Source organism: Calliphora vicina, chromosome 2 (genome assembly GCF_958450345.1).
Source record: "Calliphora vicina chromosome 2, idCalVici1.1, whole genome shotgun sequence".
NCBI lineage: Eukaryota > Metazoa > Arthropoda > Insecta > Diptera > Calliphoridae > Calliphora > Calliphora vicina.
Window position 1 is genome coordinate 96,843,280 of NC_088781.1, and position 19,064 is coordinate 96,862,343.

The 19,064-nt window shown below is 31.5% G+C and overlaps 1 protein-coding gene across 1 annotated transcript; it reads left to right on the plus strand.

The window, feature by feature from the left end:
• Positions 1-244: 244 nt before the first annotated feature.
• Positions 245-2,969, plus strand: snRNP-U1-70K (small ribonucleoprotein particle U1 subunit 70K). The gene is made up of 2 exons (XM_065499486.1): positions 245-416; positions 493-2,969. The coding sequence occupies exon 2, from the start codon at positions 594-596 to the stop codon at positions 1,881-1,883; it is 1,290 nt and encodes a 429-aa protein (XP_065355558.1). The 5' UTR covers positions 245-416; positions 493-593; the 3' UTR covers positions 1,884-2,969.
• The last annotated feature ends 16,095 nt before the right edge of the window (positions 2,970-19,064 follow it).

Genomic DNA, 19,064 nt, shown 5'->3' on the forward strand with positions numbered 1-19,064 from the left:
ATATAAAATAGTAAACATTTCTTAAAATTAACAAATTATCTTAACAATTCGGGTATCATTTAAACTAATATATAATATGATATAAAAAAATCAATTTAGTTTTTTTCTACTGCTAAAAATCGCTAGATTTTTTGGATGAAAGCTAAACAAAATTTTTGTTGGAATGCCGTTTTATATTGTTTACTCTGTTGACTTGGCAGCACTTATTCGATATGCCACATTTTGTAATAGATTGACGTCGGGCAGCCATTTCTGTTTTTTCTTTCGCTTGTAAAATAAAAAAAGTATTTTTTATACAATTGTAAATTCAAATGTATTATAATTTAATTGAGTTAGAAAAACTTAAGTGGGTGTAAAATATAGAATCGATTCTATAATTAATAAACTAATTGTGTATTGCACTTTGCAATGAAGAGGTAAGATGAGAAAATCGATGAAAAAATTTTTCTTTACACTAACCTAAAAATTGTAACTAATAAAAACATTACTCAGGTTTGTATAAATATTGTGCGAGGAAAAAGGATCCACAATTTCAAAGGGCGTTTGAAACAAAATAAAACTGAACCAAAAGTAAGCTATTAAAGAAGTCCAAAATGACACAATACCTACCGCCAAATTTATTGGCACTATTTGCCGCACGGGACCCCATACCGTTTATGCCGCCGGCTGATAAGTTGCCGCATGAAAAGAAATCTCGAGGTTATTTGGGTGTAGGTAATTTCCTCAATGACTTCGAAGACCCCAAGGATACCCCACCACCCAAAAAGATGGAGACACGCCAAGAGCGTCTCGAAAGGCGGCGACGAGAAAAAGCTGAACAGGTAGCGTATAAACTGGAACGTGAAATAGCACTTTGGGATCCTCAAGAAATTAAAAATGCAACAGAAGACCCCTTTCGCACTTTGTTTGTGGCTCGTGTCAATTACGATACATCAGAGTCGAAGTTGAGAAGAGAATTTGAAATTTATGGTCCTATCAAGAAAATAGTTATGATCACCGATCCGGAGACTGGTAAGCCCAAGGGTTACGCTTTTATTGAGTATGAACATGAACGTGACATGCATGCTGCTTACAAACATGCTGATGGCAAAAAAATTGATGGTAAACGAGTGTTAGTGGACGTGGAAAGAGCTAGGACTGTTAAAGGATGGTTGCCACGACGCTTAGGTGGTGGCTTGGGTGGTACTCGTCGTGGAGGCAACGATGTTAACATTAAACATTCGGGTCGTGAAGACAACGAACGGGAACGTGAACGTTATCGCTTGGAACGTGAAAGAGAAGATCGCGAGAATGCTCGAGTCATTGAGAGAGGTGGTCCACGATTTGGCGAAGGTGTTCGCCGTCGGTCACGTTCAAGAGATCGTGTGCGAGAAAGAGAACGTGAACGACCCCGCCGTTCACGCAGTAGGTCACGTGAGCGTAGAAAGCGTCGCGGTAGTCGTGAACGCGAATACGACGACTACGAAAGACGTGATCGGCGTGAAAAAGATCGCGAACGTGATCGTGAACGCGATCGCAAAAAGAAACGCTCCAAGTCACGCGAAAGAGATCCATCACGTGAACGACGCGAAAGAAAACGTGAACGACGTGACAAAGAACGTGAACGTGATCGTCGTGACAGCAAGGAACGTAAGCCAGACTTCCGTGAAATGGATATTATAAAGATTAAAGAAGAGCCCATAGACGATGGATATCCAACATATCCAATGTACCCAACAGCCTCCATAAAGCGCGAAACTGACGAAGAGAAAGAAGAAAAATTCCGACCACCACACGATATGTTCAGTGTGCCTCCACCACCCATACCTGGTCGTAGTGGAGCAAGTGGCTCCAATGAGAATGGTCAAAATACCGGTGACAGCCAACAATCATGGTGGCATTAAAACAATCATACATAATATTGTTAGTCCTGTAAGGCTTGAATTTCTCTATTTGAACATTATTTATTACAGTAACATCAATAACAACTTAACACCCACAAAAGAAAATGGAAATTGATTGTTACATTTAAAACGACAAACAAAAAATATTTTATTATGTATCATTTACATTAGTTTCAATTTGCTCCTACCAATTTGGTAAAAACAAGATTTGATAGTTTTAGTTTTTTAACAGAAGACAAAAAATGAAATTTGAAAATACTATTTGATTTTACTAAATCTTTTTTTTATTTGTTTTCAACAACCCTAGCCTGTATTCCATAATCGGTTATAAAATGTTTTCTATTGCTTTATGTGATATATACATACCCAGATGAGATGTGTTCAAAATTTACTTTTAAATCATAAATATAAGTGTTTTTTGGCACAATCACCTATACTTATTATATATGTTGTTGTTGTGATTCTGCGAAAGTTCACATTTTCGCAAAGTTAAAAACCGTTGAAGTCAATTACCTTACTATTGAATAAGAAACTCAAATGTGTTTTTAAAAATAGATTGTGAAGAAATGTTAAACTGTTCTTAACAATAATATGGAAGCCTAACAGGTGAAGCAAACCAAAACTTGCTTTTGATATAAAATCAAGTAATAGCAAATTAAACTTATTTTCAATGTATGGTATAAAGTACTTAGCATACCGGCTTGTTTTGTAATTCTGGGTATTTATATTACGTACAATCTTCTTACTATTATTTATACAATTGTGTTTCAAATTTCATTTAATTGTAATGTTTTCTACAAAAAATAAGCTTTTAATTTTACATATTAAAAAAGATTTTAAATGTTCTTGATTTTATATTCCTTAAAAATAATTCCTACCATAAAAATGCACAAAAATATGTGATTTTCGGTGATTTTTTAAAAGCTTATTTTACATAGAAAAAAATCTTATTCTTAAACAAAAAAAAAAAATAGTTTATAACAAATGTAAGAAATTTAAATATTAAGTAATGAATCCACATTGTGTGTGAGTGTGAACAAAAACAAAAAGTAAGTAAAAAAAGAAAAATATAAGAAAATAAACCTCGTCGTATGTGTATATTTAATGTATGTATTTATATGTATGTGGTAAACTACATATGAATTTAGTTTTCCCTCTCAGGTAAGGGGAGGGGGTCAACGTTCGATTCTATTCAATATGGTCTTACGTTTATAATTTTAGAGAGGTCTGGCAAACAAACTCGTCTCAAACAAAGACAAACAAAAACTATAATACATTGATCAGGTTGGTGCTCATTATTGTTTTTGATCCCATGGTGGTACGTGGGTTTGATTATTTATTTGACTCAATATTTTCATTTCTCCTAATTTCTTAATATATTTATTAAAATTATTAAATTTTAGTTAGAAATGTTTGTCCACCAATAACTAATTTGTCTTTGTTGATAAGAACATTTAGTAATATCCAATTTTTTCTTTCTTTTTACAGTTTAAATTTGAATGTACAATATTTATGAAAAAGATTTTGTTCTGAAATTCTGTTCATTTGTTAATCTAACTGAACACTGGGGAATAATGATAAAACAGTAAGTCAGTCGTACTTCAAAAAGTTGTTTCGTGTTGAGACCTACAGCAATGATAGAAATATTGAAAGCTAAATATGGTAAAATAAGCATTTTAGGAATGTTTGCAATTTGAAATAAGATGTTTTAATTTTGATTTGTGTCTTAAATATTTTTGTCAAAAAAAAAAATACATTTATAAAAATAATTAAATTATGATTTATAATCAAATCCGATTTCAAATTGTAAAAATATTCTAAAAGCATAATTTTTGTTTGTTTTGACAATCAACAAAAGTGGTTGCGTTTAAAGGTAAATTGTTTGTTGTTACAACATTGACTAACACAATTTCCTATTCTAGGGGCTCGTTCTATGACTTGCCAATACATTGCCAGAGTGTTTTGCATTTTACCGCCCACCCAATACAAACCTAAAGTTATAATGGTATAGACAGATGGTTGGTGGTTCTCACTTGTGGAAAAGCAGATTACTAAACGATACTTATGTCCGCCATCTCCACCACTTCCACTCTGCATGCGTGTATTATGTAAGTGAAATTAAAAATGAGGTTTTCCTTAAATGTTTCTAGAATGAAATGATCCTGATTGAGAATTGATCATTAAAATAAAGTGATCAGATCATAAGTCAAAATATGTTCCTAAAAGAGAATCTAGGTAAATTGTTAAAAAAGGTAATAACTGTGTTTAATGCAAGGGTAAGCATTTTGTTAAATTTCTTTTAATTTCTATGCACACAATATTTGTTTTTTTTTTTAAACTTCCCAAAATGGATTTGTGTTTATAAATGTACAAAATAAGTTGGTAAACAAAATGTTATTTATAAATAATGTATGAATTGTGAAGCTCAACACAGAAAAACTTTTTAATTTGTGTGAGGTATTGAAACTAAAGGTTTGTTTTAATTTTTTTTAAATCAAATATGGTAAGATTTCGTGTCTTATTCGAGGCCCCAAAAACACAACAAATTGGCATACATATTTTTGGTAAGGTTTTTTTCCATTTCATAAAAAAACTATTCTCAAATTTCAAATCTTTGTTAAAAACGATCAACTCTTGAATAAAATAATGTTTTATAAATAATATAATATACCAATCTCGTTATTATTTATCTTTCAAGACAAGATTTGTTAAAGGTAATATAACGAACGTGTGAAACAAAACATTTCATTCTACAACTACTATATTGTAACAGCAAGTTTTGGTAATGTATTTTCTAGTGGATTCATTGTTAGTACTAGTAATAAGTATTAAATTGCTTAGTAATCTAAAGGTAGCGTTGTTCAACTGAATTTCATATTCCTTCCCCAGTATGATTCATTAAATGTTATTAGCCACATAAATATAAGAGCGTAGACAGGTTAATTATTTATTTGATCTAAGCATTTTTGCTGGAATTCAAGTGTAAATCAAATGAATTCCAGCCATCCATTCAAATTTCAAGGGGTGAATGAAATACACTTCAATAGAATTCTCCAGTAAAAAGTAAACTTGAATTCAAGTCAATTTAAGTCTTGACTTATAGAGAAATTTAAGTGTTTAATGCAATGAATTTGAATGTAATTCAAGTCGAAAAAGTAAGCTTTAAATTATATTTTATTCTTACCCCCCCCCCCATTAACACGAAGTCTGGTTAGGTGCTAACAAATAGTTATACTGTCGTTTAAAATTATTGTTTTTGTCAGTATAACTATTAGTTAACACATAACCAGACTTCGTGTTACTGGGGGTTAATAAATTTAAAATTTATCTTAAATTTTCTGATATACAAGTTTATTAATATACATAGTTGTAAATTCCTATTTTTTAGTTAAAGGATCCTAAATCAACGAAACTGAACATTAATGTTTAGCAACTGCATAATTGTTACTTAGCCTATGTATTCAAAATGTTTTAATATTGCCTCTTTTGGTCCAAAGGGAATTTTTATATGGCAAATCCCGGTATAACGACTCTCACTTTAACGAAAATCCGATTTAACGCACGGTGAAATTCGTAACATTGATCACCTTATATAACGAACGTTTCAAAAATTGTATGCTCGATATAACGAATGATGAGAAAAAACTAACAAAATCAAACAAACGACATTTTTAACATTGACAACCTTATATAGGGAATATTTCGAAAATTTTAAACTCAATATAACGAACAGAAAGTATAAAAAACAAAAGTAGTAAAGAATGTAGAAATAAGAAAATAAGTCGTTACAGTACCGTTTTCAATGGTTACTTTCTTTAATAATAGGTGCTGTAATTTTTTCTATAGTGGTTTTAATTGCTTTTTTTCACAATATCGAATGAAAGATTTCGTTCGCTTAGAATGCAAACGAAATTTTTCACTTGATATTGTGGAACAGGCTATAATTCACGTGAATTAAATATGAGAAACCGTAGAAGAATTTCATTGAATGAAAAACTAAAAATTTAGTAGAATGAATGAAATATAGAATAACAAAATTTAATGTAACTAAGTTTTTCCTGTAAATTATCTTTACGCAAATTAAGTGGAATCTGGAATTTTCAAAATCGGTTTTTTTTAAATGTTTGTCCCTGAGTTTAATTTTCTACAGGTTGAATCATTTTCCAGAAAAACAATTAGTAAAAACTACTAAATATATACAAATTTTGACGATATTCATGCCTCCTAATGTCACACCGCTCATCCAACCTAGGGATCAAAACTACATACGTTTGGTTAAATACTAAAAAGTTGTCCAAAATTAAAAAAAAAAAAAAAAAACATCTCTATATAACGAATTTTTCAATTTAACGAATGGGCCTGACAACATATCGTTCGTTATACCGGGATTTGCCTGTACTATGAATTTCAATAATTAAATATTTTCGATGCTACCTTCTTGATTCACTACTGCATTGAATGATTTTTGCATTTATACTGTGATTCGGAATTTTTTTTTGGTAAAAGGAAGATATTCACAGAAGTTAAGATCGATTTTCCATATTCTTACTGATAAATTTTTAATTTTTGTATACATATATACTACCTAGGCTTTTTATCCCGGGAATCCCCGGTACAAATTTTCCGGGAATTTTGCCAATTTTTCACTACCCGATTCCCGGTATTTTTAGTCGAGAATCCCGGGAATTAAAAACTGACGAAAATACATAGAAAACAAGTTAAAACTCTATTTTTTTATATCTTGGCAATTATTATTTATTTGGGGTTTTTCGTATGAAAATTTAAAAAGAGAATTCATTATTTATAGAATTTAATTCTTATTGAATCATTCTAATTTCTATAGATATCTTCTTCAAATCCATAACAAAATAGCTTCAAAAATTTATTAAATGATTACAAAAGGCTTAAGACAATTTTTTCAATTAATTTTGTAAATGATTTGATTTAACAAAAATTTAATCATTCAAAGTTTGAATAAATTCTGTTATTAATTAACTTTAAAATTAATTCAGTTTAAATAAAGGCTTTGGAATGAATCTAAAAAATTTAATATTAGGAATGGATTTATGGAATGAAAGGCTGACATTCTTTAATTACGGATTAAGATTTTAGTGAATTAAGCTTAAATTTTATTAATTAATTCGAAGATCTGATATTTAATAATTATAACACTAAGTTTTTATATGAAATTTGGCTATAATATTCCTAATTTACAGTATCGTTATATATTTCGGGAATAGCAGGGTACCCGGGAATATAGAAAAAAATTTCCCGATTCCCGGGAATCAAAAAAGGTCGGGAAATTAAAAACCCTAATACTACCCCCCCTTTTCTGTAAATCGAATTCACTATTTTGGTGTTTTAAAAATGGAATCCTCGTGATTTACTTGTTCTATTTTCCCAAAAACAAACCTGTTTCAATGTACTAAATCGTGAGATTTGCAACATAAATTTATTAATCGTTTTTCCCTCGATTTAGTGAACACAGGCGATAATTGGTGGTACTTTGTCGATTGAATTTTCTGAAATCCTTACCCTGTAAGTTTCAAAAAGCTCAAAACTATTAAATATGCAAAAAAAAGGGCAATGGATATGAAAGGGAAAGAATCAAATTTAAGAGTTTAAATCATTGTTGTTCTGTAAATCGAGTGATAGTAGAATAATTACTCGAAAGAAAAACAAGGTAAATCATGTGAATTCGATTTACAGAACACCAAAATATGTGAATTTATTTAGAAACGAAAACGCTACTCGGATTCGGTTTACAGAACCAAGGGGTTTATTAAAAAAATTGGTTACAAAGTACAATGAATAGTTATTCCAATTTTCAAAATTAAATGATCTTTATTTCTTACATAAATGTCAAAAAATATGTTTAGCTTCAACATACAGAGAAGTCAAAGACCATTGTTATATGTATGTATCATCATTAAGGGGATCTACAACCAAAAAACTGAAAAGTAATGTTCCCCTCTGTTCTGTAAACCGAATTCGAGTAATGTTTTTAAATCGAATTCGCAAATTTGGTGTTCTGTATATCAAATTCAAATTTGTATTGTTTATGTTAATTTATAGTAATCAATTATGGCGTAACATAGGCTAGGTTTCCGTTTTTCTGAAGACGTTTTATTGATCATTCGTTGACTCATTTTACGTGTAGATATTTTAATTTTTAAGGATTTTGAAAACGTGTTTGGATCTCCACAAACTTGCGATTTTATTATTTCTAAAGATCTAACTAACAATGTACGTTAGTCAACACAGCAATGCTTCATACTTCACATTTACAAGTCATGTGATTTCACTTCGACCCAGTTTTACTAACTCCGATATCATTGAAATTCAAGTTATTATTTTACAAATTATAAAATATTTGTAAAAATAAAACTGAATACTTTTTCTATCCAACCAAACCTGTTAAAATCGAATGTTCCAAAGTTATTCGATCCTAAATTTTTATTTATTTATGTAGCATATACAAAATCTTGGTTTATATGTAATAAAACGCACATTTTAGAGTAATTACATGAATTAAATTTTGACAAAATAAAACGAGACTAAAAAACAATTTTTGGATCATTAAATTTTTATTAAACATTTTGTATGGATGGCATCCGAACTTTAGTTACAAATTTCTTTATGACAGTTTGGCAAAAGAAATACCATTTAGGCAACTGACAACTCAATTGAAGTTCGGTTGCCATCCATATTCGACCCATTGCACTATGGTCCCAAATCGATTTTTTTTTGGCAAAAATTCAAAATTTTTTTTTTTTAAATTGTTAAAAAAGAATTAATTTTCCTAAAGACAATACTCCAAGCAATCAAGAAAATATATTTAAAAAAAACAGTTGACAACACTGCTGGTCTGCTAGGCCAAGGTGTATTAACAAGGTGAGTGCGTCCCGGCAACAAATACAACCAAGGTGCATTTAATAAGGTGCCATCGGCAGCACAGCTGATTATAGAAATAGCACGCACAAATGTCAAACTACATATATAAAAAATATTCGCCCGTACGTCCGTATGTCAAACTCTATATATAAAAAATAATTGAATTCGCCTGTATTTATTTCAATTCGCCACTGCTGTCACCTTGTTAAATACGCCTTGAATACAACAATGCAAAAACAACAGGCAATTTGTTTTTGTTAAAATGTACGGTAAATGTCAAAATCAAGGCGAATTAAAATATTACTATGTTATTTACAATAACAAATGTAAACATAAACAAAGTTTGACATATAGTGTACATAAAACCACAGCGAATTAAGAAACAGCTGATTTTATGCACTCACCTTGTTAATACGCCTCGTGCTAGGCTTTCAAAGTTGAAACCAAAGTAAATTAATAAAGTAGACTCAGTAGAACAGCTGACTCAAGGTGCATTTAATAAGGTGCCATCGGCAGCACAGCTGATTATAGAAATAGCACGCACAAATGTCAAACTACATATATAAAAAATATTCGCCCGTACGTCCGTATGTCAAACTCTATATATAAAAAATAAGTGAATTCGCCTGTATTTATTTCAATTCGCCACTGCTGTCACCTTGTTAAATACGCCTTGAGCTGACTATTTTTTTTATTCAGTCTGAACCCATGGTAGGCGTTCATACTGTTCAGGTTACGATGATTTTCGTCAAACAACCCGAATGTGAACAAAAGAGCGTAAAAGTACACACATTTCATTCAGTTTCTTGATGTTGTGAATATTTTATTCTTTATCCAAAAGAGCACATAAATTAAATGCCTCTTTTTGCCTACCAATGGTCTGAACCAAGGCGTATTTAAAAAGGTGACAGCAGTGGCGAATTGAAATAAATACAGGCGAATTCACGTATTTTTTATATATAGAGTTTGACATACGGACGTACGGGCGAATATTTTTTATATATGTAGTTTGACATTTGTGCGTGCTATTTCTATAATCAGCTGTGCTGCCGATGGCACCTTATTAAATGCACCTTGGTCTGAACTGTCAATTCACTTGTGGTTGTTGTGGCGAAAAATACAACAAGTCCAAAAGCAAAAACAAAAACAGGCAACTTTGACAGCTCAGACCTTAAACCAAAAACAAAATTGCTTATGGTTTTTGCAAATGTTGTATTTGTTGTAATACTGTCGCTACTTTATTAATTTACTTTGGTTGAAACCAAGGCGAATTCATATAAGGTGTATGCATCCCTACAACAAGTACAACAATACAAAAACAACATACATTTTGTTTTTGCTTTTTACCCAATCTGTCAAAAAACACAAGTAAGGCGAATTCAATATTAAAGTGGAATTTAACAAAAAACTAGTGTAATATATATTTTTATTGCTTCATTTCATGTGGAGGATGTTAAAATGTTCGATGATGAGTTCAAACGCGTGGAGAAACAGAAGAAATTGAATATAAAACAACAGAAAAAAGTGGACGCATTAAAAACACACACATACAAACACACATATATGGCGCGCACCAACACAAACATAAATTTTGACAGTTCGGATAAAACAGCTGATGATCAATCAGCTGGGCTAATGAGGACACCTTATATGAATTCGCCTTGGTTGAAACTTTAAACCAAGGCGTATTTAACAAGGTGACAGCAGTGGCGAATTGAAATAAATACAGGCGAATTCACTTATTTTTTATATATAGAGTTTGACATACGGACGTACGGGCGAATATTTTTTATATATGTAGTTTGACATTTGTGCGTGCTATTTCTATAATCAGCTGTGCTGCCGATGGCACCTTATTAAATGCACCTTGCTTTAAACACGTATTCAAGGTGCATTTAATAAGGTGCCATCGGCAGCACAGCTGATTATAGAAATAGCACGCACAAATGTCAAACTACATATATAAAAAATATTCGCCCGTACGTCCGTATGTCAAACTCTATATATAAAAAATAATTGAATTCGCCTGTATTTATTTCAATTCGCCACTGCTGTCACCTTGTTAAATACGCCTTGCACGTATTCTTAAATACAGTGCTGGACTTAAATATTCACACAGCTTACAGATTTATCTTTAATCTTCCATATTTTTTAAACGAAGGCCACAACTTTCGTACGGGTTTCAAAAAAATATTTATTATCGTATAACTTATTGAAATATATGGAAAAACTAAACATAAGTTGGAACATTTCAGAAAAAAAATTTAACTAATGTTTCGAAGTTCGATTTTAAGGGGACAAAAATATTCACACAGTTTCTAATTTTTAATAGGAATATAGTTTTTTTTAATAGTTTAATATTTTATGTAGTAGCCTATCTTTTTAATGACTTATTTTAGTCGTCAGCTCCAATATTTTGCCATTCTTGTAACAGGACTTCTTTAAGTTGAGTCTTACTAATAATATGGTGCTTTCCTACACGTTCGGCAAATTTATCCCACAGATATTTTATGGGATTCATGTCAAGTGATTGCGGAGGAGTCGGGAGAATGTGGGGAACATGATGCACTATTCATATTCGGACATCATGGGCTGTGTGTTTGGGGTCATTGTACTGTTGAAAATAGAAACGTTCCCAAGCTTTAACTTTAGAGCGCATTGTAGTAGGTTTTCTTTTAAAGTATTAAGGTACACTGTTTTGTCCATTGATCCGTCGATGAAAACTAAGTTTCCTACACCAGATGCAGCCATACAACCCCACAACATGACAACCCCCACCATGTTTGACAGTGTTTACTACATTGTACTTTTCCAATTCAGTGTTTGGCCCTCTCCAAACTGTTACCCTGCTGTCCGATTTAAAAATATTATTGAAAAATATTATCTAAGAATAGTATTACGTTCCAGAAATCTTCAGATTTATTTTTGTAAGATTGTTTGTAAGTATTTTTCAATCGGACGTCAGAGTAAGAGTTTGGAGAAGGCCAAACACTGAATTGGAAAATAACAATGTAGTAAACACTGTCAAACATGGTGGAGAATGGGTCATGTTGTGGGGTTGTATGGCTGCATCTGGTGTAGGAAACATAGTTTTCATCGACGGATCAATGGACAAAACAGTGTACCTTAATATTTTAAAAGAAAACCTACTACAATATGCTCTAAAGTTAAAGCTTGGGAATATTTCTGTTATCAACAGTAAAATGACCCCAAACACACTGCTCATGACGTCCGAATATGGGTAGTGCATCAAGTTCCCCACATTCTCCCGACTCCTCCGTAACCACCTGACATGAATTCCATAGAACATTTGTGGGATAAATTGGCCGAACGTGTAGGAAAGCACCATATTATTAGTAAGACTCAACTTAAAGAAGTCCTGTTACAAGAATGGTAAAATATTGGAGCTGACGTCACCAACAATTGGTCGATTCAATGCCAAGACGATTAAAATAAGTCATTAAAAAGATAGGCTACTCCAAAAAATATTATAAAACTATATTCCTATTAAAAATTAGAAACTGTGTGAATATTTTTGTCCCCTTAAAATCGAACTTCGAAACATAAGTTAAATTTTTTTTCTGAAATGTTCCAACTTATGTTTAGTTTTTCCATATATTTCAATAAGTTATATGTAAATAAATATTTTTTTGAAAGCCGTACGAAAGTTGTGGCCTTCGTTTAAAAAATATGGAAGATTAAAGATAAATCTGTATGCAGTGTGAATATTTAAGTCCGGCAATGTAAGTGTTAAATCAGTATTACAATTGTATAACGAGCAAACCTTAAAAAATAAAGTTATAAAGTCTTTCAAAAATGACAAATGTAGCCCAAGTTAAGTAGTTTTATGGCATATTTTTGAATTTTATTTTTGTTGAGTCCTTGTCGTAATTCTTGATATTGTGATTGTGTAGTTTTATAGTCTAGCCATAACCTATAAGTTCCGTGGACCAAAAGTTGTGTTTGGGCACGAACTTGCATGGAAGTTTAAATGTGGAAGTGTTCGACAAAGTGTGTATTTTGAGTGTATATTAATATCTCGCCAGCATTTTTCAGCAAACACCCTCAATTTTCATTTTATTTTTGCACAATTTTTGATTACCCGTACCGAAATGCTTTCGGATTGGACAACTAACGGGCGCAAATATGATGTACTAATAGAGTGGGTTCTTTAAAAAAAATCAATAAAAATCTGAATATTAACAAAAAAAATCAAATAAAACAAATATATATAATTTTCTTTTACATATAAAAAAAGATTTCAGTTTGGATACCTTCCCATTTAGTGGGCGTAGAGTGTGGGCGTGGTTCAATTGAATATTTTTTGTTTAAATTTTTTATATGCCATGTACATTAAATGTGCTGAAATTAAAAGCTCTGACATGATTATTTTAATTTATGCCATAAAAACTGGATTTGAAACCATAGTGCATTGGTTAAAATTAAAAAAAACTTTGCGTATTGTCTGTTTTCATTTTTTCATACAAACAGCCTTCAAATTCGACCTTTATTTTAGGATTAAGCAGAATATTAGGTTAGGTTTCAGCCCAAAAAAGGATTTGGTCGGACTCTAAAAAACATTCGGCTATAAAAAAATGCTATAATCGTTTTATGTAATAAATCTTTTTTATATAATAAATTTTAGTACTTCTACTGAAGGCGTAAGATAAAGAAAAGTATATAATATCGAGTCCTTAGCGCCAAATTATCGTAAGCGACATAACACAAATTTTACAGGAGAAGGTTTTTTTGAAAAATATTTATAACTTTTGACAATTAAAAAATCATGGAATACTTTATTGAAAAATGTGACAAAAAATGTTTTTTATTGAATTTTTGCATAGATACAAATTCTTCGAATTGAAATAAAATTTTTATTTATAAATAGTTTTTAATGAAATTTGAAGCAGAGAACGTAAATAGAAGATTAGTTTCTTGCATTGTTGAAAAACATGAAAATATCCCACCAATATATTAGCTAAGCTCTGACTTATATCACGAATGGATGAAGATTATGGCCATTATCAGTGACTCCGCTAAGGAAATTGTTGGTTTTTCCAGAAAGGAAAATAAGGAATGGCTGTCCGTTGACTTTTGGAACGTATTGGAGGAACGGCATAAAACCAGAGAATCGATGCTATCAGAAAAAGACCCTTTCGTAAAAACGAACTACAAGCCAAACTATCAAACCTTATCAAGAAAGTTAAGAGACAAGCCAGAAACGATAAAAGAAACTATTTCAATACCCTCGCCACAGAAGCTTTATTTATATTTATAATTTATATTTTTATTAATTAAATTCATTAATTAAATTTTTTGTAAAAATTTTTTATTAAGTAGAAATTTATAACCGATTATGGCCAATAAGCTAGGTTGTTGAAAATAATAATTAAATAAAAAAATAAATAAAAACCGTTTTCAATGTGATCAGATAACTTTCCGGTAAGAAACCCAACACGAATATACCTATAAAGGATAAAAATGGAAATATGCTAACTTCTACTGATGAGCAACTGATGAGATGGAAGGAGTATTTTGTGGAAACCCTAAATCATACCTGTAATGCAGACAGCTCCTCTCAAAGTGATGACACAACCGATACCAGAAGGTCACTCCCATTAACAACAATCTGCATAGATCCCCCCACTCTTCAAGAAATTTCAAAAGCCATTACACAGCTAAAGAACGGAAGAGCCGCCGGCATCGATAACCTACCCGCCGAATTCTACAAATCTGCGCCTATTACCATCGCTGAAATACTACTTCCTTTATTCAAGAAAATATGGATGACTGATACTATCCCCCAGGAATGGAAAGAAAGTATTATAATTAAAATACCTAAAAAAGTAGATCTAAAAGCATGCAGTAACTGGAGAGGTATCGCACTGACACCCTCTGTATGTAAGATATTTAACAAGGTGATACTTAACCGTATGCTCGTACCTTTGGATGAACACCTCCGAAAAGAACAAGCTGGCTTTCGCCCCAAACGCTCTTGTGTAGACCAAATAAACAGTCTACGCCTCATAATAGAACAATGTAACGAGTATAATACAACGCTATACTTAACGTTTATTGATTTTGAAAAGGCCTTCGACGCGATAAACAGAGGAAAAATATGGGGAGCTTTGGAAAGTAAGGGCGTCCCGCAGAAACTAATTAACCTAATCAAGGCCCAAACACCGATGCGAAAATGAGCGTACTGCGTACTTTTAAAACATTAAGCGGTGTAAAGCAAGGATGTCTTCTCTCTCCGCTCCATTTTATTACAACCCTTGATGTTATTCTGGCATATACTAATCATCAAAACATGGGTATCCAATGGAGAATAAACCAGCAACTGAAAGACCTAGAATACGCCGACGATATTGTCCTACTTGCCACGACGAAGGACAACATGCAGAGGAAGATTGATGACCTATCCCTAAGAGCAGAACAATTTGGTTTACGTATAAACGCAGCAAAAACTAAGTGCATCGCAGTAAAAAGTAATCAACCAACAACATTTACTCTAAACAACAACCCAATTCAACATGTTAATAACTTCAGCTATCTTGGAAGCAACATCACACCCGACGGCGGCGTAATTGATATGCGAATACATAAGGCAAGGGCAGCGTTTTACAATCTGAGAAACGTCTGGGCATCTAACGCCCTTTCGCCAAAAACGAAGATACGCATATACAACGCTTGTATAAAATCGATACTTCTTTATGGCTCCGAAACATGGTTGGTAAACCAAACCATTAAACGTAAACTACAAAGTTTCACGAATATCTTAAAAATATGGTGGCCAAGAACAATATCAAATGAACAACTACTACAAATCTCTGAGCAGGAAGACATCAATACGCAAATCAGAAGAAGAAAATACAAGTGGCTAGGCCACACTCTCCGTAAGCCATACGACGAAATATGCCACACAACACTACAATGGAACCCACAGGGTGCACGCTTGCGAGGAATACCGAAGACTACTTGGAGACGCACTATCCTCCTTGAGACGGGGAAATCTTTTAACGAACTTAGATACATCGCAACAGACAGAAACGAATGGAGGTTCTATGTAAACAGCTTATGTTCCTGATGAAATATGCTAATAAATAAATATTTTAATGAAATTTCAAAGTTATGTAGAGTTTTCTATTTAAAATGGAAAAATAAAAATAAATTTTGAAATTTATTATCAGCAATCCCGCAATTCCCAAAAAAGTGTTGAAATTTTTTGCCATAATTTTAAAATAAAGTTCTTTTTTCCCAAAAAATTTTAAAATTTTTTAAATTCAAATGCATATAACTTTGGACTTAGTCATTATTTTTAAACATTTCTTTTTCTATTTGACACATATGTTGTTAGTTCAATAAAGGAAAACTGGAGAAAATCGGGAAATATTTGGAGACGCTGTTATCAAAAAACTGGAGTACGGTGGGTAAAAATGTTGAAAAATAAATTTTCAAATGCGAATATCTGCTAAGCTATTACCTAGCGTTTACACATGCAAGTAACAGTTGCAAAAACTCAACACATTCATACTTTTGCACTAACACAATTGTGTAAATTTACACATGCATAGTGATTGTGTTAGTGCAAACGTATAAATGTGTTCAGTTACTTCCACTGTAACTGGTAAGAGATAATTGATAGCTACGACGAGGTTTTCTGTAGTGCTCGATGAGAAGATTCTATATGTGTAATTTTTTTAAATCGGAACACGAACGAAGATATAGGATCGCTTTAAAAATGTAACATACCCGAGGTGTTCTACTTTGAGGAACCTTGGTCGCGCCCCTGGTGGGCCCATGAGGTCCACGTTCAAAACTTAAACTCGACAACACTTCTTCTTTGCGCATGTGAAATGTCATTCAAAACAATCTAATCCAGGGGTGCCCACAAGTTCCTTATGGAAGAGTAAACACCAACACATTTAAAGAAAAGCTACTTTTTATTCAATATTTGTTGTTGCTAAAACCAATTCATACAAAGAAAAATGAAAAAAAAACTCACTTTCAACACACACATTTTTAAAATATCATACGATAAACAAAAACAAAATCTACATGGATGATCGCAGTCGTCAATGTTTACCAGCAAAGCATACGAAAGTGTTGTTGCTTTCAACATGCGTGTAATCAGTGAAGAACGACAAAAAAAATAATAAGACAAAGTTGTTTGTGTATTTTGTATTGCTAGTGCTGAGTGCTCTAGTGAGTATACAAAACACAAAGCCTATAGCTAAGAGCAATTACAAAAACAAAAGAGTACCAAGAGTATAGGGCTTGGGCATGACCAAGGCGAATTTATACAAGGTGGAGTCAGTCAATCAGCTGATTACTCTTTTTTCGCTTGTTTGGTTCTAACACCTGTCAAAGCTTGTTTTTATACTTCAATATCTACATATTCAAAGCTAATTAACAAAATATTTATATTTTGCATAAATAAGTAAAGCCCTCACTATTCAATTATCTACACTATATTTAGTTTTAATGCATATTTGTTTAATTTTTAATTTCTGTTTTTTGACATTTGTTAAGACCATTTGTTGTTTTTGTAGAATTACCACCACCTTGTATAAATTCGCCTTGGGCATGACTGATCTAAACCAGTGATGTTCATCCCATACAACAATTGTTTAAAAAATTTAAACACATTTGTTACGCTCTTTTAAAGAGCGTAATAAATGTCTCATTTTTTCAGAAATTCAATAATTGTTGTTGTTAGTTGGTTTTTGGATGAAGCATAGCAAACACACGCGTTTCAATTACAATTGAACACAAAAAAACAAAGTTAAAAATAAATAAAAAATTTGAGAGTATTTCGGCCGTATAATGTATATTCTTTCATTTCCTTAAAATTTAAATTATATTCATTTAATAAATTGGTTTTATTTGACAAAAATTCTAAATTTAAACTTTCTTCATTTTGTTATTATTTTAAGTGTTTGACATTATGTTTGCTGGGTAGCTCTCTCACCAAATATCTTCATTTTTATTTTTGAACATCACTGATCTAATCATTTAGAAGTTACAGATTTATTTCCCTCTTTTTTTTTCTATACCACTGTGTGTCGCTTACGATAAAATTCGTTTACTGTAAAATGTAAACATTGACTTACGATAAAATCTTACCCCCTATAATTTTGAAGTTATTAACAATTTTGATATTCTGAGAACGCTAAAACATCAGTCGGTCCATAAAATTTTAATTTTTGCAACAAAAAAAATTTAAAAATGTCGCTTACGATAATTTGGCGTTAAGGGCTCGATTATTAACAACACGGTGATACAAAGTAAAAATTAAATACACTCGCCAATGACATATTCCATGTTATGGGTCAGGTTGAGTACATACATTTTTTAGAATTTTACATATATGTATGTACTCTGAAAATTTAAAATTATGTTTAAAAAAGCTTCTAAAATTTGAAGAAGTGAAATTCACTTACAAGGAACTTTGTGTGACCAGAGAAAAAAGTTCGTTAATAGCGAAGTTCATTAGCGTAAAGAAAGAAATATTGAACAAAAAAATAATACCTACATATGAATATGCTACAGCAAATTAGTTTTTAAATTTCATTCAGAGACCGAAAATAACGGGTTCACTTTCATTTCAATGGTAAATTCTCATTCGCAGCCATTTAAAAATAATTTTTTGTAACATATCACTCAAGGCGAATTTATACAAGGTGCTATCAGTTCTACAAATACAACAATTGGTCTTAACAAATGTCAAAAAACAAAAATGAAAAAATAAACAAATATTTATTAAAACTTAATGTAGTGTAGATAATTGTATAGTGAGGGCTTTACTTATTTATGTAAAAAATAAATATTTTGTTAATACGATTAGAATATGTAGATATTTAAATATAAAAACAAGCTTTGACAACAGTTAAAACCAAAAAGCGAAAAAAAAATTAGCAGCTGTTTGACTGACTCCACCTTGTATAAATTCGCTTTGATATCACTGAGAGAGTGATTTATTCGAGAAAATTTTATGTTTGGGGTTGAGAGAAACAGAAAAGAAACAAACACAAATAATCTGGATGAGTGATTTATAATTTATTTTTTTCGTAAAGGTCAGCTTGTGACTTTTATTTGCGAACATGAAAAATAAACCGCAAAAATGTATTTGATGCAAATCAACGCTTAAATATATAAAATTTATCAAAAGATTAATAACAATTTAAACAAAATTATTTCATATCATATTATTTCCATAATTTGTTAAAAATTACTAATAATATGTTATTGTATGTAAATAAAAGAGAAAGTAACAGTTATAAGAAC

Coding starts and splice junctions, on each gene's coding strand:
- snRNP-U1-70K (XM_065499486.1), top strand. CDS start 594: ATGACACAATACCTACCGCCAAATTTATTGGCACTATTTGCCGCACGG.